Source organism: Pinus tabuliformis, chromosome J, assembly GCF_031772625.1.
Source record: "Pinus tabuliformis cultivar Carrire ecotype Pingquan chromosome J, CPIR1, whole genome shotgun sequence".
Taxonomy (NCBI): Eukaryota; Viridiplantae; Streptophyta; class Pinopsida; order Pinales; family Pinaceae; genus Pinus; species Pinus tabuliformis.
Genome location: NC_142295.1, coordinates 650,273,795 through 650,298,545, shown reverse-complemented (window position 1 = coordinate 650,298,545; position 24,751 = coordinate 650,273,795). Strand labels below are relative to the sequence as shown.

Genomic DNA, 24,751 nt, shown 5'->3' with positions numbered 1-24,751 from the left:
AGTTCACCAAGAACATCAATGCAGAGGAGTTTATGAAACTCAAAGGCATTTCACAAATCTGGTCTGGCATCACCACCATATAACTTCTGAAAGTTAAGATCCTCAAGGTAGTCACGAGCTTGCAGTTTACCATTCCATATCTGGAATCCAACTCCCTCTTACTTCTGCAAGTGAGAGGGTCTGCACCTGTCAGAAATAAGTCGTTTCTCAGAAGTTGCAGGTATGAGAGGTCTATCATCCACAACCTTCAAACAATGATTTGGATCGGCTTCACTTTTAGTGAATCTCAGCTTCATCAAACAGCTATCACTCCTCTCATATTAGGCCCAAGATGTTTTACTTGAAGCCATAGAGGGCTTTCTTCCACCTGTATACATAAGATTCCCAACCATGAATCTCAAACCCCTCGGGTTGTTCCAAACCTGTGGACTTGCTACATGAGGGGAATGGTCCCCTTGTAAGATTTTCCTTCGGTACATCTCAGACATGTACCTTCATGCTCTTCTTGAATTCAGGTATCTGAGTCACCATCTAACTCACATCGGTTTGGGGCCTCATAAAGTAGATCTCAGGTGTTATTGATGGGATATGTCATGATCCCCAATGGACCATCCTGCAACTTGACACAAATTGCCAACCCTGAACCCATGAGTAAAAGCATCTTTGAAAATTTCATTTTCAAACACGTACCTTTCCATCGATGAATCCCACCCTGTAACCTTTGACTTCCATTGCCGAAATGGACACCAGGTTCTTCTTGTTACTCTCATTCAATTGAGGGGTAACATTCCCTACACCCTTTCTAGGATAGGTGGCATCGGCTCCAAGTATAATCCCACAATTGTTTCCATCTCTACCAAATTAGAGAGAGTACCCTTCTATATGAGGAAGTGCCTTGAAGCACTATAATCGATAAGCCAGATTCCCAAAGAATCTAAAGGAGAGGGCCAATACAAGATAGCGCTTCTTTGTCTTATCAGAAACAACATTTGACTCTTCATACCTGGGGTTCCTTGCTTTCTCTAAAGAGTCGGCCGTTTCATTGATGATCTGCATTCCCTGTCATTCCTCTGATCATTGAAGATGACCCCGAAATGATTGTTATCATCATCAAGTGATGTCTCCATGCCATTCAGACACTCCTTCACATAATGGCCGAACTTATTGCAACCAAGGCATCTACCTTTCGTTCCACCCTTAGATCTGATCTTTCCATTAAAGTGATCTTTAGGTAGGCCATTAGAAACTTTCGCTGCGCCATTCTGATAATATTCTCTGCTTCGACTTCACCCTTGGTGAATTTGAAGAGGGATGAGGAATCCACTGATCCTTTTGTTCTTTCCCAACTGTCTTCGGTGATTGCTCTTTCACTCTTGCTTGGGCTTTGTCTTCACCTCAGCTCCGATACCATGTTAAGTTTAGGTATGTTCTATGCTTAGAGCAATTTATTTCAATTTTCACAGTTAACTCAATATCTTTTCCAGATTAGCAATCACATCAGCATTAAAGTAAACTGCAGATAGAACATAAACATAAATCACAAAAGACAAGCCAAGACAAGAGGACACAAGATGTGGCGCTAGCCAGGGACAAACCCCAATGTGGGGAAACCCTTGATCAATTCTTCTTATATGATCTTCAATAGTTCAGTACAGAGAGAGAGAGAGAGAGAGATAGTACATTTACAACAGAACTCAACACTTTGACTTTCTATATAAGAGAATAAATCATCTCTACATGAGATTAGTTGAAAACACGCTACTTCAACTAATTCTCCAAGGTGACTCCCTCACCTATCATTGTGCTGCATCTCGTCCATGTGTTGCACCTCACCGTGTTGCACCATGCTGCACTCATCATCACAGTGCTAGACCTAATGACCATGTTATGCATTTCATGTTGTTGCTCCTGTCACTGTGCTTCTCCAATCACTCGGTTGTTCCCATCACGGATCTGCACTCTATGTTGCACTCATCATCACTGCATTCAGTCATGTAGCTGCATCATACATAGTGTTGAACTCTTTTTATATTATGCTGCATTGCTACCCATCACTGTATGTTGATAGCACTATGTTGTACTAGCTGTTGTCCCATAATATGTCCATCTACACCAACATGCCCAAATAGTCCAACTAGACCATGACATCATTAGTTTGCACAGTGGTTTGTTGCACACCCGGTTAGGGCACTTGCAATAGCCCTAGTTTCATCCCATAGTCAACAAACTAACCCTTTAAGGGTTGCGCATACCCTCATAGGTCTCCTCCTTGAGCCGTCGTGCCGGCAGTGTAGAGACTACTTGAGTCGTTGTGCCGACCGTATAGAGACCACTTGAGACTATTCCATCACTACAGTCGCAAAAGGTTTTTGTTAGTTTTGTTGTGCTATTTACTCATGTTATGCTACAAAAATCATTTTGCATTTGTTGACCTGTTGCTTTGGATGCTTCCTTCAGTTCAATATATCAAAGCATATATGCATACTTCTCTAATAACAGAATTCTATACTATGATAATGTTAGTTTATCTTGTTTTAGTCCATGTTGTAGAACCCATTTGGTGCAACTCAAAAATTTATAACAATTGAGAAATATTTGTCATCCTCTCTCTCAAGGAATGCAACTGAGGGTTTTATGTTGCCTTAGTAAAATATGCTTGTCTCTCAGAAAATAATTTGAATACTGAAAAAGTCTGGCAAGTGTGATTTTTCTTTTTCTATATTTGAGTTGAACAGTTCTTAAAATGCTCATCTTATCATGGCCATTTTAGACCTGAGTCTACATGATGGATGTTTAGTGAACTCTTTACATAAGTTTTGAAGGTTGATTTTGTATTGGGTAATGTCGCGCATTACTATAATTATAGTAATAGTCTTTTTCTAGGTCAAGCATGAGATTTAGTTCCTTGCCCAAGAAACAATTTTCCTTTGGCATTTAGTCTCGTTTGGAACATGTCACTAGATGACATATTGTTTCTTTGTTGTATAAGGTTGCGTGGCTAAATGTCATAGGTATAATTTGAGTACACCTAACATCACAGGTTCAATACCAGGGTAGAGTAGGGTATTTGCACTTTTATAAACTGAATAGTTAATAAGGTAGGTACATTTTTATAAACTAAACAGTTAATAGGGTATGTACATTTCTATAAACTCAACAGTTAATAGGGTATTTATATTTTTTACAAACTAAACATTTAATAGCCTAAATGATTGTTAATTTTAGGTATGTTCTATGCTAAGAGCAATTTATTTCAATTTTCACAGTTAGCTCCATACCTTTTCCAGATTAGCAATCACATCAGCATTAAAGTAAACTGCAGATAGAACATAAACATAAATCGCAGAAGACAACCCAAGACAAGACGACACAAGATGTAGCGCTAGCCAGGGACAAACCCCCATGTGGGGAAACCTTTGATCAATTCTTCTTATATGTTCTTCAATAGTTCAGCAGAGAGAGAGAGAGTGCATTTACAACAGAAGTCAACACTTTGACTTATCTAGATAAGAGCATAGATCGTCTCTAAGAAGATGATACATGAGATCAGTTGAAGACACACTGCTTCAACTAATTCTCCAAGGTGACTCCTTCACCTATCATTGTGCTGCATTTTGTCATCATGTTGCACCTCACCACGTTGCACCATGTTGCACCCATCATCACTATGTTGCATCTCATCACGCTTCATTAATCATGACTGTACCCATCACTATACTGCATTATGTGCCATTGTTGCACCATGTTGCCATCCTGACCTATGTGTTCATTGCACCTTGCTTGCTTGTTGTCCCTTGCTTGCTTGTTGTCCCTAGCATCCTTTTTTTCCTTAGCATGCTTGTTGTTGCATGCTAGTTATCCCTTGAATGCTAGTTGTAACATTGCATGCTTGGTGTATTTGCTGCTAAGTACCATACAACTGTCCCAATGTTAGTTAGTTGTCCCTTGCATGTTGCTCTCCTTCGAAGACAGATCCTTCAGCTGTTTCGACAATTCCCGGCAGTTCTGGCAGTTCCAGCTATTCCCGGCAGTTCTGGCAGTTCCGGCTATTCCCGACAGTTATGGCAGATCCCAGACTGCAACGGTAGGATGCCTCGACAGGAGAACTAATCATCCTATCTCACAGGAGAACGAATCATCCTATCAGTGGATGCCACGGAGAACTAATCATCCTGTTTCACAGTCGCCACGGAGAACAAATCATCCTGGCCCACAGGAGAACTAATCATCCTGTTCCATAGTCACCACGGAAAACAAATCATCCTGGCCCACAGGAGAACTAATCATCCTGTTCCACAGTTGCCACGGGAGAACTAATCATCCCTGCCCACAGAAGAACTAATCATCATGTTCATAGCGCACCACCAAGGAGGGTGAGTCGCCCTGTGGTCGTATGTTGCTCTAGTAAGTACCCCAAGTCCCCCAAAGCTCCCAAAGCTCAATGCATGCAACATGCAGGACCCTTATAAGAAGGTCTCTCAACGACTCCAACTCGTTCGGGAAAGTCACAGATTTCACCTTTCCCCGGGGCTTTGACAAAATGTCTGCGACCTATACATCAATCTCAATGCGATGGAGCCTCCTCGCTCATCGGCTTATCATATCACAGATAAGGCAGTATCTGATGTCTATCTGCTGGAGAAAATCATCGAATACGGGATTCCTCAATAATCGAATCCCCCCTCTGGTTGTCACAGAGAATCACAGTGGTATTCATCATGTGTACAAACAGATCACTTAAGAGCTTCTGCAACCATGCAACTTCAGACGAGATCATACTAAAATGACTTGAAGGCCACCTCTATTTATACTAAAATGTTGAAAACATGTGGGGTTTATTTGGTTGCTCGCTGACCTTGACGAATTGTCTTATAATGCAAATAAATTCATAACTCCATGAATACTTATCGGAATCGGATGATCTTTACAGCAATCCTACACCACTCGATGAGAGGGATCGAAGAAAAATATCAACTGCCATAAATAAGATGACCCACATGGAGTTTGGCCCTAGTTGCCAATTTTAATAATGATAAATATGAGAAGTTAAAACTCTCAACACTTTTTATGCAAAACTATGAGATTGAGACCAGAAAAACAAAATTTTCATCTCAAAGCTCTCTCATCTGAATAAATGACACAACTACGAAAACAGTTGTGTGCAAAAATGTTTACAAACTGGACTTCTGCTTGGCAACGATCTGTATAGTCAATCACTAATAATAGCCTATAGGTTAGAGCAGAGTTTGTATTTACTATTTTCATCATTTCTTATTTTATTTTGTAGTTTCATTTACAATTTTACATCATCATCAAATCATGGAAACTTCAAGTTCAGCCATTCGTGAGGCAGATGAAGTGGAACATGAAATTGAATCTGCCCCTAAAGTTGATCCAAAGTCACCACTTTGGAAATATGTAATTATTGTTGGGAAGATCCAAGGATGGGGATCATTGGCATGGGTTTGCATTGAGTGTAAAAAGGAGTATAAGGGATCATACACACAGGTTAAAGCACATTTGCTTGGGTTGAAAGGCAATGGGCTTAAAATATGCAGCGGCCCACCTAAAGAGAATGGGACAAATAGAAATGGTTTAAGCAAAGCAAAACTTGCAAAATATCAGAAAGAACAAGACGAAGCAGATGTTAAAGCAAATGAGGAAAATCCTACCTCCCATTTAAAACACCCAACAAGGTTGGGAGCATCTTCATCAAAGCCTCCACTTCATTCTCATAAAAATGTTTGTTCAAAGCGGTCTAATTTGGGACCACTTGAAAAGAGTTTTAATAATGACACTCGAGAGATAGAAAATGCAGCTACAGGCCAATGCATTTATGCATATGGTCTTCCCTTTAACCTTGTGCAATCTCTTTACTGGGCAAAGATAATAAAAGCAATCAATGAAGCCCCAAGAGGGTTCAAGAGCCCTAGATATGAGAAGGCACGCACCACAATTAAGCCCCATTCGTAATTCATGGCGCATTTCAGGGGTGTCCATCATTTCTGATGGATGGAAAGATCAACGAAATAGGCCTTTGATCAATGTGATTGCTTAGAGCCCACAAGGGGCAATGTTTTTGAAGGCAGTGGGTTGTGAGGGGCAGATGAAAGATTCCCAATTCAATGTTGACGTCTTGATTGAAACAATTGAATTGGTGGGGCCTAAAAATGTTTTCCAAGTAATAACTGATAATGAAACGGTGTGTAGAGCAGCGGGCCTAATTATTGAAGGCAAATATCAGCACATCTTTTGGACCTCATGTTAAGCAAGACGAGGAAGCAAATTGAGTGGATTCGAGTTATTTTTGAAGAGGCAAAAGAAATTTAAGCCTTTAGCACAAACCACCACATATCCCAAGGCATCTACAAGGAATTTGCTAAGTTGGAGCTCCTTAAGGTACCTATACTTTAATGTTTATTTCATAAATTCTAATTTCTAACCTCCAAATTCAAATATCTAAATTGGATTCTCAAATGTCATGATTCGTGAATCATAATAGTTATTCAATCAAATTATGATTTTTAATTTGTTGAAATTTCAAACATTGACAATTTGGCACCTGCAGGTTGCCGAGACTCAATTTTCTTTTCACATCATAGTCTTAACCAGGCTTATGTACGTGAAAGATGCATTACAATCAATGGTATGCAGTGCTCTTTGGAACAAATGGAGGCAATCCCAATCTGATAGAGCACAAGCACTGAAACAGTTGGTTGTTCATGATGAATGGTGGGATAGGGTGGAGTACCTCTTGGCATTTACTAAGCCAATTTTGCTTTTGCTCCATATGTTTAACACAGATATCCCTAATTTGGGAGAGGTGTATGAGGGCATTGATTCCATGATAGAGAAGATAAGGTTGGTTATAAATGCCAAGGAGAATGACCCAGATGAATTCTTTTACAGAGAAGTAAAAGATATATTGACCAAAAGGTGGAACAAGATGACCACCCCATTGCACCTTTTGGCCTATGCAATGAATCCAAAATATTATGCTGCAGAGTTGCTAAGTGATCCAGAAAGAACCGCACCAAACAAAGACCCAGAAGTCGCAAAAGGATTTAAAAATGCTTTTAGAAAGCTTTTTGTAGATCCCGAAATTGGGCATCGGATTCGTGCACAGTTTTCTCATTCTGTGGGATCAAAGGGTTGGGGTTGTGACACTGATTGTATGCGGGACAAAACCAGATTAAGTCCAATTGAAAGGTGGAACTTCTATGGTGGGGCACTTCCACATATCTAAAAATTGGCCATCATGATCTTGTCACAAGTTGCTAGTTCCTCTTCAGCAGAAAGGAACTAGAGTACATACGGCTTCATCCATTCAGTGAAACGAAACAGATTGGGCTCTAAGAACGCTGAGGAACTAGTGTATGTTCAATCAAACCTTCGCCTTCTGTCACACAAGAAAGATGAATACAAATTTGGACCCACCAAATTATGGGACGTGGAACCAGAGTTGTCTGACTTGGATATGACATTGAATGTCATGTTGCATATGACTTTGTTTGATGTGGAGTCACCAATAGGTGGATCTTCAAGTGGACATGGCAACAATGTTCCCAGTCCCACTTTAGGAGAGGATGTGGAATTTTTTAGGGGCATGAATGAAGACATATTTGATGATAAGTAAATGTACTTTATGATGGTGTTTTAACTTTTAAACTTTTGAACAACCATATGAATTAAGAATAATGATAGTAGACTTCCATTCATAGTTCATTTTGTACTTTGTACTTTGTACTATGTAGTATGCATTATTAATTTTGGTAATGATGGTGTAACTTGTCATGTTGATAACTTGATGATTGAAATTTGAAACAAAAACTTCATGATATGTTGAATCATGAATGTTATAATAATCATTAATGATGATGACAATGTTTATGATGAATTGATAATGATGAACCATGATAGATCGTAGATGATAATTGATTATGTATTTTTAGTCTTTAGATGTAATCTAGATTCTAAAATATGAATGGTAATATGAAATTTTTATTTTTAAAATTTATACATACACACAGATATATATATATGTGTGTGTGTGTGTGTGTCTGTGTGTGTGTACCGTTTCCTGCCGTATAGTATCCAGATTTTTTGAAAATTTCCGTATCCGCTTCAAACCCCGTATCCGTATCTATTCCCGTATCCGTTTCAATGCAACTTAGTTCCTACTCAACTAAAAGGTACTACGAGTTGTTTGCAGCAATGATCACAAAACCTACAGAAGAGAGGCATAACTAGTGTTGCAAAAATTTTTGATTTCTCCCAATTTTCCAATTATTTTCCTAGTTTTTGAGGTGTTGGAGATTTTCAAGTGCAAGTTTATGTTTGTTGAGTTTTGCTGATTTTTGCTTGATTTTTCCTATTTCCCTAGTTCATGACCCCTGCCAAGTTTTTCCCAACGCTGTATTTTGCAACACTGGACACCCCCATTCCCATTTACATAGGAGCCTACTGATTAAAAATGGACAACATAAACCTAATTTTGATAAAAAGGAACACTAGAAGCTAGCAATCCATTTCACTGGTACTTTATGAGAAAGAGAAAATCTTGTTGTCACCTGAGAAAAAAGTGCCTGCATCTGTTTCAGACCTTTATCGTCCAAAGAAAGAAAGATCTGCAAAAAATTAAAATAGATCTGCAAAAAATTAAAATATCATAGTTTATATAAAGTCTAAGAGCATGCACAAAATTTCTAAACGAAGAAACAATGTAACAGATAAACACTGCAAATATTACAGCATTGTCCACACTTTCAAATTACATCAAGCTAAATGTGATACTTTTAGTTGCATATAAGGTATCTTAAACTTAATAAGTTATAAGCAACCAACAGAAAGTAGTACGCTTCCGAGATATATTTCCTTCAATCAGCTCCATCTATTACATGAACTCCAGATTCCCTAATTTGAATACGATAGCATTATTGAAACAAACAGTAAATCAAGTCATTGAAATGAGTGGCTGGGGTGTCTCCAATCACATCCTCTCAGGGGACAAGGTAGCTTCTTATTGATTATATTAAGAGAAACACCTAAGTTGCTAAGTCACCTGACACGGGGACACGGGGACATGCAGGAAATGAGGATTTGAGTGTCCGACACAGACACGTCGACCCCTGGGAACAAGACATGTTATATATTATTTAATTAAATATATATATATATATATATATATTAAAAATTAAATATTTCTTACACAAATCCTCGTTCATGATACAAATTCATTGACTCAAACATAGATCTTCATCTAAATGAAAGTTTTACAAAGTAACATTACACATACAAATACAATTGTGACAGATTCATCAATGATTCAATAGGAGAAAGACAAGAAACTGTAGGTTTCTCATTAAGTCATCAAAATCAAAATGTGTTAAATAGGTTGTAGCAATGCCAATGGCAAATAGAAATAGAAAATACAAAATGAAAACAACTACAAGTACAAGGCAGTAGGTAGCTCATGAGTCATCAATCATCGTCATCAAAATCAGCATCAATGTCATCATCATGGTCACCACTACATTCCTCTGCAGCATCCTCCTCCTATTGTAACAACTCATCTCAAATTGAAGGAAGCATAGGGATATTAGCATGCACGCGAGGCATGCATATGATAGCTACATATGCATGCATCACCTATATTGTACTAGTATACATATTGGTTAATATCATTAAAATGTGTCTGTATTTAGGATAATGAATTAACTAGTGAAATAAATACCTAACTTACAAAAACATATACATATTGGTTAATATCATTAAAATGTGTCTATATTTAGGATAATGAATTAACTAGTGAAATAAATACCTAACTTACAAAAACATAATTGGGTACTTGACCATAATATATGTATATAATTATATTCAATAAAATTAAAAATAAATACAATGTATTAAAGTAAATACCAAGGAATTATTACTTATATAATAATATTCTAACAAAAGAAACTATATATGAAATAAAAAGAAATTAACATATAGAGAAAGTATACCTATGTATTAAAGTATGATTTAAAATAGAGCCATAATATTATAAAAGGATAACTTAAAATATGTAAAAAGCACCGTAACATAATAAAAGGGACATATGAAGGGAAGTAAGTTTATTGAGTCAGCAAACGTTTCCACACGCTTCTGAAATTATCCAATTCGAAACGGTCAAGTAACCTCCCCAGTAGAAGAGGAGGTAACGTATCGTAGAGAAGAGAGGAAAAATTTTGATACAGAGGGAAATAGAAGAGAATTTTTGGGAAATTGATAGAGAAATAGTAGGAAATTCTCACAGTGTTATGTTGAAATTTCTAAGTCTAACTATTAGAAATCCTTCCTGTACTTTCTGATTTATTTCTTCCTACTTTTTCTGTTAATTAACAAGTTATTTACCATCTAAATATTGAAAATAAATACAAGTACGGTCTCAACACATACAGATCATCAATTGAAGGAAAAACAAGAACACAAGTGACACCGTTATTTTTGGACTAATGTCCTCGGAAAAACCCAATGTGGGAAACTGGTGCATCTATCTGAGGGTTTTATTATTAAGCAGTTTCAAAATACAATCTGGGTGCCAGAAATGGCTCACCCAACAGAGAATGCCCTCGGCAGTAGTACCTCTCAGTAAAAGACAGATATCAGCCCCAATCTGCCCCACGAAATCTCCCAGGGTCAACCTCTAGGGTCTGCGTCAGCCACTCTAGCCCAGCGTCTACCTCTCTAGCCCAGCATCAGCCTCTCAAGCCTCTGCATCAGCCCCTGGAGCCTTTGCATCTCCCATGATGGCCCTTTTCAGGCTCTACGTAGCCCCTGGCTGCCTTTGCGTGGCCTCTGGCTGCCTCTGTGTGGCCTCTAGCTGGCTCTGTGTCAACCCTCTCCTGGCTTCTGTGTTGATGCTCCCGGTACTATCTCTGCCTCTTTGCTACTGCATTCACTACCCCTTAGCTGCAACTCTGATCACTCCTTCGATTTCCTCAACAAGCCTTGCCCTAGAAAATCGAATTCTTGATCAACTCAGTGTATTCTCCAAGTGACCCTCAAGCCTCCTTGTTAAAATTGGCAACTAGGGCCAAACTTCATGTGGGTCATCTTATTCATGGCTGATAATATTTTTATTAGATTCCTCTCGTCGAAAGGTGTAGGATCGATCTAAAGATCATCTTACTCCAATAAGTATTTATGGACATATGAATTTATTTTGATTATGGAATTATTATCAAGCCGACCTACAACTCATGTAGGCTCAGAAGCCCAACAGTCGCATCTATTCAAACATCAACAGTTGTGTATAAATACAGAAGGACTTTTCCTCATTTGCACTCACTCATCTCATCACATCTCTCTCTCTCCCCTACACAGAAAAGAGGCTCTTCTCTACTACGCAAAAAAGAGACTCTCTCTCACACATGTGGAAGGAAGCTGCTGAACATGAAGCTGCAACTGCAAATCCAAAGTTTGACAAGCATTGACCATCAGATGTCCTCCTCTGAACTGCGTTGTAGGTTCATCTAGACCTCCTCTGAAGGCCGCATTTTTTGGTGGTGGAATCAAGCTGATCAGGCAGTCGGTTTGCGAGATATCGACTGCCCTAGTTTTGATGATGAAGCCGCTAATGTTGATGCTGCTGATCTAGGGTTTACTACTGCTGATATAAATCAGATTTATTGTACTATTTCTCTCTGCTGAATTATGGAAGATAAAAGAAGATTTGATCAAAGGGTTTCCCCACACATTGTGGGGTTTGTCCCTAGCTAGCCACCACATCTTGTGTCTCTTGTCTTGGCTTGTTCTCTGTTGATCATTTAATGTTCTATTTGCACTTTACTTATGCACATGTGATTGCGAATCTATGAATAATAATAAGAAAGAAAAGTAAATTGCTCTAAGCATAGAACATACCATAACTTAACATGGTATCAGAGCTAAGGTGAAGACAAAGCCCGAGCAAGAGCAAGAGCAATCACCGAAGAGAAGATTGGCAAGGCTATCCTAAAAGAACTATGGGGTCCTCAACACTCTTCCCTACTGAAGACAAGCTCAGTGAGAAAGCTGACTATCATGGATGGAAGATGTCTATTGATCTAACCTTGGAAGATCAACAAGTGTTGGACCATGTGAGAGGCAATATTGTTGAGCCTCCATCAAATGCATCCATTGCTACAAGGAACAAATGGAAAACCAGTGAAGTCAAAACAAAGAAGATCATCCGAGACTCTATCGACAAGCGCTTGGTGGCCTACATCTCCGACCGGCACACCTCCAAGGAAATCTACGACAGACTGGTGAGTTTATTTAATGATGCAAATCAAGTTTTGTTTCTGAGAAATAAGCAGGATGAATATTATCTGCCAGTTGCTCTATCTACCTCTGCTCCTTCGAACTCAATGGGAATTTGGCTCATTGATAGTGGTGCCTCAAGGCACTTCACTAGTTACAAAGAAGTTCTCCATAATCTGATAGAGAAAGAAACTAACATGGAAATTCTCCTTGGAGATAATATGAAATATCCCGTGAAAGATGTAGGCAATGTGTCTCTCAAATTGAATCAAGGTAATACGATCTGCTTACAGGATGTATTATATGTACTTGACCTCAAAAAGAACCTGGTGTCCATCTCGGCAATGGAAGACAAAGGCTACAAGGTAACCTTCAGCGATGGCAAGGTACGTATATGGAAAAATAATGTTAAATATGCCTTCACTCTTGGGTTTGGAGTTGATTCATTATATCAAGTTGGTGGAAGTCCATTGGGTGTCATGTCTTGTGACACAACTCTTCAGTCCGAACTTTGGCATCGAAGGTTTGCCCGCCTTCATTACAAAGCTCTACCCGATGTAAGACAAATGGTAATAGGGATGCCCGAATTCCGAGTAGAGAAATAAGGTGTATGTTCGAGATGTGCCAAAGGAAAGCTCAAAAGGGAACCATTCCCCTCAAGCCAAAGCAAGACCTCCGATATATTACAACTGGTTCACTCAGACATATCTAGTATGATGCCTGTGAACTCCTTGGGAGGATATTCATATTACCTTACTTTTACAGATGACTATTCTCGAAAGACGCGGATATACTTCTTGAAAAAGAAGGATGAAGTGTTCTCTTGGTTTCGACACTTCAAAACCTTGATCAATAATCAAACTGAAAAGAAGATCAAAATCTTAAGGACTGATAATGGGACTGAATATGAATCTAACGAGTTCCATGATTTTTGTAAAGAGGCTGGCATCAAGAGGGAGACTACTACACCATATACTCCTGAACAGAATGGTGTGGCGGAAAACAAGAACCGTACGATTGTGGAAGTTGTTCGTGTCATGCTCCACGATCAAAGACTTCCGAAGTTTCTATGGGTCGAAGCTGCAAACACCGCCATATATATACAAAACCGATGCCTTCATCAAACATTGGGTTCCAAGACTCCTAAAGAAATGTTCATCGGTAAGAAACCTAACATATCTCATTTTAGAATTTTTGGAAGCCCTGTATATTTACATGTGCCGAAAGAGAAAAGGAATAAATTTGGTGCATTTGGAAAGAAAGGAATCTTCGTGGGCTATGGAGAAAATACTAAGGGCTATAGAATCTATGTAGCTGGCCAAAGGGAAGTTGTGATTAGTCATGATCTCACCTTTGACGAAGACATGGCTCTCAGCAAGGTGGACAATCTTCCGACTTTGAGGAGCTCTCAAGAAGCCGACACCAAGGAACCAAAAGAAAAGGATGATGAAACAATGCATGATGTGGAAGAACACATGGATCCGATTGATCCTCCTCCACATGAGCCTTCCTCTTCTAGGAAGAGGCCTTCATCGCTTGGGGGGCTACTTGATGATGCTGAAAGACATGCTGCACCCCAAGGAACCTTCCGTGAAAGTAAGAAACCTAACAGGTATCAGGGATACCTGACCATCATGAGCACAATCATACAAAATGAGCCTTCATCATTCTCAGAAGCTGTCAAGCATCAAGTATGGAAGGATGCTATGACTGAAAAATATTAGTCTATTATGAAGAATGATGTCTGGGAAGTAGTTCCCAGACCCTAGGACAAGACAGTTGTCACCTCTAAATGGCTTTACAAGATAAAGCAAGCAGCAGATGGAAGTAAGGAAAAGTATAAGGCTCGTTTTGTTGCTCATGGCTACTCCTAGAAGGAAGGTATAGAATATGATGAGATATTGGCACCTGTTTCCAGACATATGACCATCCGCTCGATCATAGCCCTTGCGGCTTCACAAGCATGGAACCTACATCAGATGGATGTCAAGACTGCATTCTTGCATGGTTCGATCAAAGAAGAGGTCTACGTGGAGCAACCCGAAGGATTTGAGATTTATTCGAAAATCTCATGTATGCAGGTTGAAAAAGGCTCTCTATGGGCTGAAGCAAGCACCTCAAGCATGGTATGAGAGGATCGATAGCTACTTGATGAAGCTGGGATTCACTAGGAGTGAAGCCAATCCTAACTTTTACTTTAAGGTTGAAGATGACAAACCTCTCATACTGGTGCTATATGTGGATGACCTCTTTCGAACAGGTGGAGACCCTCTCATTCACAAATGTAAGAGGGAGTTGGCTTTTGAATTTGAAATGAAGGACCTAGGACCGATGCACTATCTCCTAAGACTTGAAGTGTGGCAGAAGCCAAGGGAAATTTTCCTATCTCAAGGAAAATATGTGGTGAAGATATTGGAAAGTTTCGGTATGGTGGACTGCAAGCCTGTGACTACCCCGATGGAGCTTGACTTCAAGAATTTAAGTGGTAGTGTTGCTGGACCTGTTTTACGAAATGCCACCGAGTATCGGCAACTCGTCGGAGCATTAATGTTCTTAGTTAAATCCCGTCCAGATATATGCTTCACAGTCAACACCTTAAGTCAATATATGGTTGAACATCACCACATATATTGGATTGGTGCCAAGAATCTGTTGAGATATCTTCGTGGCACAATTACTTATGGGTTAAGATACACTGCCGGAGATGTGAGACTACTTGGATACACTGATGCTGATTGGGCAGGCAATGTGGAAGACCATAAGAGCACTTCCGGGTGTTGTTTCTCCTTGGGATATGCTTTGATATCCTGGATGAGCAGGAAGCAGAAGTCGGTGGCTCACCACCGAAGCAGAGTATATTGCTGCTAGCATGGCCTCCAATGAGACAGTCTAGTTGCGAAAGCTCTTTAATGAGTTGTTTGGATTTACATTGGATACCACCATGATCCTATGTGACAACCAGAGTGGGATTCGATTGTCAGAGAATACCGTATTTCATAATCGCTCCAAGCATATCGATATCAAGTACCACTATATTTGAGATATGGTGCAGCGGGGAGCTATCAGACTCCAACATATCGGTACAGATGAACAAGTCACCGACATTCTAACAAAGCCGCTAGGAAAGGTCAAATTTTTGACTTTCCGAGAACGACTTGGTGTCGTTCAAAGACCCTCTGATGAGGGTCCTGTATGATGCATTGAGCTCTGGGAGCTCCGGGGGGGGTGCAGGGTACTTCTTCGAGCGACATATGACCACAGGGTGATTCACTATCCCCTGGTGGTGTACATGTACACCCTGTGGCGACCATGTAACAGGATGATTGGTTCTCCTGTGAGGTCTAGATGATGTGTTCTCCATGATGACTATGTAGCAGGATGATTGGTTCTCCTGTGAGGTCTGGATGATGTGTTCTCCATGATGATAATGTAGCAGGACGATTAGTTCTCCTGTGAGGCCTGGATGATGTGTTTTCCATGGCGATTGTGTAGCAGGATTAGTTCTCCTGTGAGGACAGAATTGATTAAGTTCTCCTGTCAAGGCATCCTACCATTGCAGTCAGGGACTCATGGGAAGTACCTCTCATCTGATCAATGAGCAGGAAAATGAAGTTAGGGACCATAATAGTACCGATGGACGCATCATTGTATCTACCGTACTCCCTACGCTAGGATGACCTTCATTGATCTAGCATCAATGATATTGGTCTGGGACCAATTGTAGGAGTTGTATGCACTATGACGCTGACTTTGGGTCAGTTGAGACTGGTCTGAGATCAGTGGTACATATTCTGAGACTGACCTCAAGTCAATGCAGTATTGGTCTAGGGCCAGTGAGAGTGGTATATACTATGACGCTGACTTCAGGTCGGTTGAAACTGGTCTGGGACCAGTGGTACATACTCTGAGACTGGCCTCGGGTCAGTGCAGTACTGGTATGGGACCAGTGAGAGTGGTACATACTATGACGCTAACTTCGGGTCGGTTGAGACTGGTCTGGGACCAGTGGTACACTCTCTAAGACTGTGATACTAGTCTAGGACCAACGGTAGGAGTTGTACCTACTATGACGCTGACTTCAGGTCGGTTAAGACTGGCCTGGGACCAGTGGTACGCACTCTGAGACTGACTTTGAGTCAGTGGAGGATGATACTGATCTGGGACCAGTGGTAGGAGTTGTACTCACTATGACGCTGACTTCGGGTTGGTTGAGACTGGTCTGGGACCAGTGGTACATACTCTGAGACTAACTTTGAGCCAGTATGATACATCCTCGATCATTTCTTCTTCTTCATAGTTTGGACAAAAGCAGAGCAGAACAGAACCAAGCAAAGCAGAGCAGAACAAAGCAAAGCAGTACAAATCAGTACAGGGCAGAACAAGACAAAAAAGAACAGGCAGAATAGAGCAGAGCAGGGCAAAGGTCAGGTTGTACAAGGTAGTGCATTTGATGGATGAATAGTAGCGACCGACAGACAGATTGCAGATAAGTTCTCCCTAGTTGAGAGGGAGTGTTAAAATTGGCAACTAGGGCCAAACTTCATGTGGGTCATCTTATTCATGGTTGATAATATTTTTATTAGATTCCTCTCGTCGATAGGTGTAGGATTGATCTAAAGATCATCCGATTCCGATAAGTATTTATGGAGATATGAATTTATTTTAATTATGGAATTATTATCAAGCCGACCTACAACTCATGTAGGCTCAAAAGCCCAACAATCGCATCTATTCAAACATCAACAATTGTGTATAAATACAGGAGGACTTTTCCTCATTTGCACTCACTCATCTCATCACACCTCTCTCTCTCTCTCTCCCCTGCGCAGAAAAGAGGCTCTTCTCTACTACGCAGAAAAGAGACTCTCTCTCACACATGTGGAAGGAAGCTGCTGAACCTGAAGCTGCAACTGTAGATCCAAAGTTTGACCAACGTTGACCATCAAATCTCCTCCTCTGAATTGTATTGTAGGTTCATCTGGACCTCCTCTAAAGGACGCATTTTTTGGTGGTGGAATCAAGCCGATCTGACGGTTGGTTTGCAAGATATCGACTGCCCTAATTTTGATGATGAAGTTGCTAACGCTGATGCTGTTGATCTAGGGTTTGCTACTACTGATATAAATCAGATTTATTGTACTATTTCTCTCTGCTAAATTATTGAAGATAAAAGAAGATTTGATCAAAGGGTTTCCCCACACATTGTGGGGTTTGTCCCTAGCTAGCCGCGACATCTTGTGTCTTGTCTTGGCTTGTTTTTTGTTGATCGTTTAATGTTCTATTTGCACTTTACTTATGCACATGTGATTGCTAATCTATGAATAATAATAAGAAAGAAAAGTAAATTGCTCTAAGCATAGAACATACCATAACTTAACACTCCTCTTATACTTTTCTCGTTGACAAATCAACAGCCGAGATTAAGTCTCTAATCAACAGCTAAGATTAAATCTAGCTTGATCGATGACTTTTGGACCATTCTAACACATTTTTATATTAATTCACATTTATATTATATTTTCCCTAAGTTTAGACTTAGGGACTCCATCAAAATATTAATTATTTTAATATCTCCCAAATTGTTTAGAATCTACCCAAACTCTTTCTGAGTATTGGAGATCTCATATGCCTTAGCCTCTCCACCAATCTTCGTGGTTAGAGCACATCCGATGTGCAGCATAAAAACTATGCTGAAGCACAAAAACTGATAGCTTGTAGATTTGAATGTAAAAATACACACAGGTATTTAATAATAATAATTTATTAATATATATAAAATGTATAAAATGATATAAGATGATTTGAATGTTACAATGAGGCCCTGCTTTTATTCCTCAACAAGTGACCTTTCGTGAATGGGCATGTCTTTTAGACATGCCTTTTCACCTAACTTAATGACTATTTAACCTAATTAATATTTAATTATTTAATATTTATATTTATTTTATTTATTTAATTGTTATGAATTATATTCATAACATAGCCCCTTCCTTGAGAAGCTTTGTCCTCAAAGCTATATTGTAGTGGATTTTCTTCATTTTAGTGTGTGTCATCTTCGATGTGTATAATCTGGCTAATCTGGCCATCGTTTTGTCTTATAGCTCATCAGTAGTATTTCCTCAAATTTATTTTTTTTAATAAGTCTAAATTTTTATTGTTTTTTAATATATATATATATATATAGATTTCTAACTCTAATAATTTTTTATTTATATATATATATATAGTCTTATTAAATTTTAATATATTAAAATTATATGTATAACTTTAACATATATAAAACTTGTAATTGAAACCATATTGTGGAAGGTTATGACGTTTGGCAACTACTAAGGCAGCGGGGAATGGAGGTAGCATGGACATGGACAGAGGCATGTATTAATACCACTGAAGCATAAAAATTAATACTGAATAGACGTGATGAATCACGCTTGTTGACCCATCAATTAAACGCGGAGCGAAGAGCGGGATTGCGACGGTTGGCTGGTGACAGAGCAAAGGGGATGGATGTGGAACAGTGGTTGTCAAGAATCGAGGTGGCTGCAGAAAGGAACGGTGTGGGAATATAATTCGTATTCATGGCGATTCCGTTGCAGAGACCATGGAAAAGCTTGACAACCTCCTTGTCACTCCCAAACCAGTTTGTAATGATGCATTTTCTTGTTAGTAAAGCAACGTCTTCTTTGGAACCAATCAACATCCCCATCAAACTCAGGTAATACACAATGGAATTTATTTGAAATTGCTTGCACATTTCAAAAGCAATTACGTTGCGGAATACTATCTCTGTGGAGTCCGTGATAATGATCGTAGGAAGAAAAAGTGTGGCGCTTTTCTTATCAAAGCAGATGCCCTTGATGCCATCTTCATCGCCTTCCTCAAATTTCTCAAATTTGATCCCAGATTTTCTTAATTGTACCGCATGAGGTATTCTTTCAATATCTGGATTCACTTTTTTTGTACAAGTACAGATTTTGAGAATACAGGTTTTAAGAATATTTAGGAATATGGTGAATATCCAAATACAAATTTTGAGAATATTTTGGAATATCCAATACAAACTGCAATTTGAGTGTGCACCTTCTTCTTCATTCACTGAGTTGTCTTCTTCATACATACTATTATCGAAATCTGGAGACACGATGCAGGCATGCAACAAACCCAGAAGGTGATGAACATTTTTTTCATCTGGTTTTCGCGAGGAACATATAATTTTCTTACTGTCGAAAGGGTAGAAAAAGCCCAAGAACGGCTTATAAAGCAAGTCGAAAAGCATTTCCTCCACATCATTTGATTTGACCCCCTACTGCAACAGCGTTCGGAGAGCGATCAAGGGAATCTGATTTTCAGGCTTCAAAATATCGTTCAGTATATCGATTCCAGTATAATTAATCTTCTTGGACTGAAAAAGAGGTTCATAGTACCCGTTCTCTCCGGGAGAGTGGTCCCCACCCAGGGTCCTCAATATTTCTAGAATGAAGCAACCGTCCAAAATTAGCATCGCAGCAAGGATCTGTCCATCGCAATCGATTTCTTCTTCGTAGTTTTCCTTGATTTCCTTCTCAAGCAGCAACATTTCCCCCTCCAGCTCCAAGATTTCCTTCCTTGCACGAACGGAGAAATCCATATTATTTGGATCAGATTCGTTCATGCGCCTCCTTATCATTCTACGCACGGCTTTTCCTTTGTGATTCTCCATTAGACGAAGTTCTGCGTGATGATATGGACCGAACGAAACTCTTGCAGGGACATATGCTTCTCCTTCCTTTGACTCTTTCATAAGAGTTTTAGGAACTCTAAATATCGACACAACAAACGGCAATTTGCGTTCAGAATCGTCATTCTTTTCAATATGAACTATCCATTCCAGTGGTTTGTGTATTGAATGAACGTAATGCTTAATTCGTCCTGGATTAGACCAATCTGGCTCATACATGTCTCCATGCCCTACTTTATCATTTCTCATTTTGATAAAATGGGATCTAAGAAAATACGTATAGTAGCTCCAAGGTCTAACTGGCTTATTCATGATGATGTAGAAGCAGAAAGACATGGAGGGCTTTTCTTGATTTAAATCGAGCACAGCCAATTGTGGTTGCTACCTGATATGCACGTCACCATACCAAGTTATGAAATAGTTTGACGAAATCAAGTCGTTCCATTGCTTGCACACGATTTGATACCTATACACCAATTCAACTAGCAGTGAAGAGAATATCTCTGTTTGAAGATCCAGGGGCAATTCGTTCCACCATGTGGTGGCAACCAGAGCCGTTGTTTCCTTTTCATTATCAGAATTAGCCATTTTCACTTCACTTTTATCATCAAAATCAGAAGTAGTAATCATCATATCTTCAAAAACTTGTTTTTTCTCAAGAGCCACTGATGGAAGATTTTCTTTAACATCTTCCTCCAACCAAGATAAATCTAATATCCTTTTATTGCCAATATCTACAACAGCGTGCTCTTGTTCTGGGGTCATGGATGATAATTTCTCATTGACAACATCTTCTTCATTGTTATGACATTGTTCCTTTTCTTGTTTCTCAAGATAGTCTTCTTCTTCTGCTTCACTTTGTTTTGTTTCTGAATTGTCACAATTCTCTTCCTTATTATCAATTTCCTTTTGACATGCTTTAACTTCTACAAATGATTTTTCTAAATGTTGAAATGCTTCATGAATACTAAACTATTCAACGTAATCAGGATGTGAACGTAATGGCACATTGTGCGGCAAACTACATTCAAAGGCCCGCATGATTATATCCTGTGCCATGGCTCTGATACCACTGTAGCATAAAAACTATGTTGAAGCACAAAAACTGATAGCTTGTAAATTTGAAGGTAAAAATACACACAGGTATTTAATAATAATAATTTATTATATATAAAATGTATAAGATGATTTGAATGTTACAATGAAGCCCTGCTTTTATACCTCAACAAGTGACGTTTTGTAAATGGGCATGTATTTTAGACATGCCTTTTCACCTAACTTAATGACTATTTAACCTAATTAATATTTAATTATTTAATATTTATATTTATTTTATTGTTATGAATTATATTCATAACACGATGCTACCCCAAATCAACATGTTACAGACAGAAGGCATTCTAAGCTCAATTGTTCTTGAAGTTTTGGGCACGGGGTCAGAGTACCTCAAATTTGAAGTATTCTGGAGCTGGGTACCAAGGTTGCGCCCAATTTGGCAGGGAGGTTTTGGTCTTTTAGTAACGGGAGCGAGAGCGAGAACAAATCTGAAGCATCCTCAACCACAGAAACCAAGGTACGTACTCAACATCAAATTGATAAATTCTGATATTATGAATTCTGGTTAAATTTTTAAAGCATCTTTCATATTCTATTTAGAGTAAATATTTGATTAAATTATTTAGATCCTTACATTCTGGTACCAGAGCCTATTAAACCCTTCGACCTCAAATTATTAAATTTGCATGATTCTTGTTAAAAATTGTTAATTGTGATGGAAGGTATGATTTCCAAGCTTAATTAATTGGGATTGTTAATTCAGTCTCATACGCTAGAATTGATTTACGATCCCTAAGAATCTAGGTTTCAATGCGCTCGGAAATGCAAGGTTTTAGGTATTGACAATTAAATGTTGATGTCTCTTGTAAGCCAGATCACACTTGCTCGAATATGCTTGCTTGGTACAGCGTTACACCTTTCCCAAAACTTTCAACAGAAAGATATTTCGGAACTGGCTCAAATAGATTGGATTCTCAACAGCCGAGAATTTTTTAGACATGGTTTGATGGATAAAGTACCTTAAATTCTCTAATTAATTAATTTGTCTAAATAGAACTACCAGATAAATAACACGATGTAAAATTCTCGACCCATGCCAACAATGTGTTTTATAAGTCTAAAATCGTTTTATATATCCATGTAAATAATCCAAAACATAATAAATTTCGTCTCCCGATCATATAATGAACTCAGTCCCTGCCATATAATAAAGAAATAAAAAGAAAAGAAAAAAAAAGTTCCGTATAGCGTCAAATTCCACATCTATGAGGAAGGTTTCCCTTTCGAAGTCAAATTCACAGTATTAGGAACATTTTCTTTTAAATCTCTATTTTTCAGAAGAATTCTTTTAATGCAACTCATCAATCCACTTTATCGAAATTTGTCACTACCAATGATCTGATGAGAATTCATTGTCTATATCTGAAAGCTTGTTGTCCTTTGATTGATGGGCACAACAAATGTAACTAGTGGAGTTCGTGCACAGTGGAGGCCATTACAATCATCGGCACCACCGCACCAACACCATGAGGGTTGGCTTAAAGTTTACATAAAGAAATGAATATTAAAACATCCTACGCGTAACATTCGTGATTCTTGGGAAACTAGAAGTTTCAAAAAGTATTATGGAGTTTTGTGTAAATCTTAATTTCTATTCAAACTTCGCACGACCTGGATCGAATTTCCCTGAAACAATCCTTCATATAAAACGATGTAACTTGATGTAAAAGTCCAATAATGAGTGGCCATGCTTTTTGGCAACATAAGATTCGACACTTTTAAAAGTATCAGAGTTTATTACAATTTTACTTCGTGGAATCAAAGAGTTCTTAGCTAAAGACACCTGTGTACATGCTGCAATTCCACAACCTCGTGAAACCAACAAATGAGATTTCACACGGTAATAAGTGCTCATGAAATGACTGTTGCAATAGTTGCATTTCCAAGCAACATTGCCTCCTCCCTTCAATTTGTTCCCTGGCCCTTTCTCTCTTGTGACATACTTCCATAAGGGATATTTGTTTTGTTGGGCATGTTGTCTTTCTAAATTAATTCTTCCCTCAACATTTGAAGTTGTTGATGCAGCCCCACTTCCAATAGACGGGACACTTGCAGGCCCTGATGAAATTGGAACAAGAGGGGCATCTCCAATGGGGACATTTTTCCCCTTCCCTTGCCCCTTCCCTGCGACCCTTGATTGAGCCATGAATGCTGTAAAAAAATAAATAAAAAATGCACAAACTTGTAAAAAAAATGCCCATGCAAATTGTTGTAATAAAATGCAAAAAAAAAAGAAACAAAATGCACTTACCTATTGCTTGAGTCACCTCCAAAATGCTCCCAAACCCTTTGTTATTCGCTCACACACACCCACAGCAAGAGAGAGAGAGAAAAGTGACGGAGAAATGGCCCAAAACCAGCCTTTATCAGTCGCACGGCACGCAAATCAAGGGACACGTGTCCCAGAATTGGGACACGATAGACTCGTTCCCTGGACATGACTAGACATGATCGAAGGACACGTGTCCCACCAAATTGCGTCTGATTCGCCCGATACGGGACACATAGAGGGTTTTGGATGAATTCAGTTTCTTAGTTGAGTTGTTAATATCTCAAAGGAAAGAGTGGAAACTTGTTTTGCTCAAATTAGACAACATCACAAATATCAGACAAAGGTTGGTGGATGGGAAAAGCCATCTAGGCTGAAAAGAATAGCTGGTTAATTTGGAAATGGAGTCTTTAAATTTCCAAAATAAAAACAAAATATGATGTGCTTTTTGAAATTTTATTATTTGTGTACTCTTCTAAATGAATCTTATTGAATATTCCTAGTTTACCGGTTTATTCCACAAATCATCAAAAAATCTACAGTTTGTTACCACCAAGGCTCCTTCGGAGTAGGAGCGGAAGCGGGGAGTGGAAGCGGAAGCAGAAGAGGGAGCGGGGAGCAACATTTTCAAAAGTGTTTGGGTCAAGAGCAAATCAGGGATCAAATTTTTATATAATATAGATTTTTATATATTTTGATGCATATATGTCAAAAAAAGCATGTAGAGTGATGAATTAGATATAAAAGGCATAAAAACATGGATTAAACCATATAACATCAATCATCTAGAAGTTATAATCTTCATCAACCATGTCCACAAGTTAGTAACATACAACATATCGAGTCTCATGATTGATGATTCATCATTCCTAAAGTTTCAAGCTTTCAAAATTCAATATAAAACATTTGTCATCATTGACCACTAAACTTGTACTTGTAACCATACATTACCGATTAACCAAACTATAACAAAGAATATCTAAAATCAACTGAAATGTTTCAACTTTCACGAAGCATCATATTCATAATTCATTACAAATGAGTTATAATTGCCAACTTCAAACTTAAATTGTCATATATTGTTTACAAAAATTATCATAACAAATATGAAAAAGTCAACAAGTATAAAAAGTTAAAACTACTAGAAACTAGAAAAGCAAGACAATCTATTATCTACTACTTGGGCCACTTGCCAGGGGAAATGTTTAATTTAAGAGAAGCTCGTTGTCTACTGGGTGTCTCCTCCCGTATAGTCGAGCGATCATGTCAAAAACCAGAACCAAAAGGTACATGACCTCCACGTGAGGATCTAGATGGAGGTGGCGGCAGCGAAACTTGCAGAGTTGAAACATTGGTACTGGATG

General features: G+C 38.7%; 1 protein-coding gene across 3 annotated transcripts in view; it reads right to left on the bottom strand.

The window, feature by feature from the left end:
• Positions 1–24,751, bottom strand: part of LOC149228591 (uncharacterized) — a 510,588-nt gene that overhangs the window by 155,163 nt on the left and 330,674 nt on the right. For all 3 annotated transcript variants that reach the window (XM_089378284.1, XM_089378285.1, XM_089378286.1), the window contains one exon: positions 8,571–8,627. In XM_089378284.1, coding sequence (XP_089234410.1) covers positions 8,571–8,627 — 57 coding nt within the window. The remainder of the gene's footprint in view (positions 1–8,570; positions 8,628–24,751) is intronic.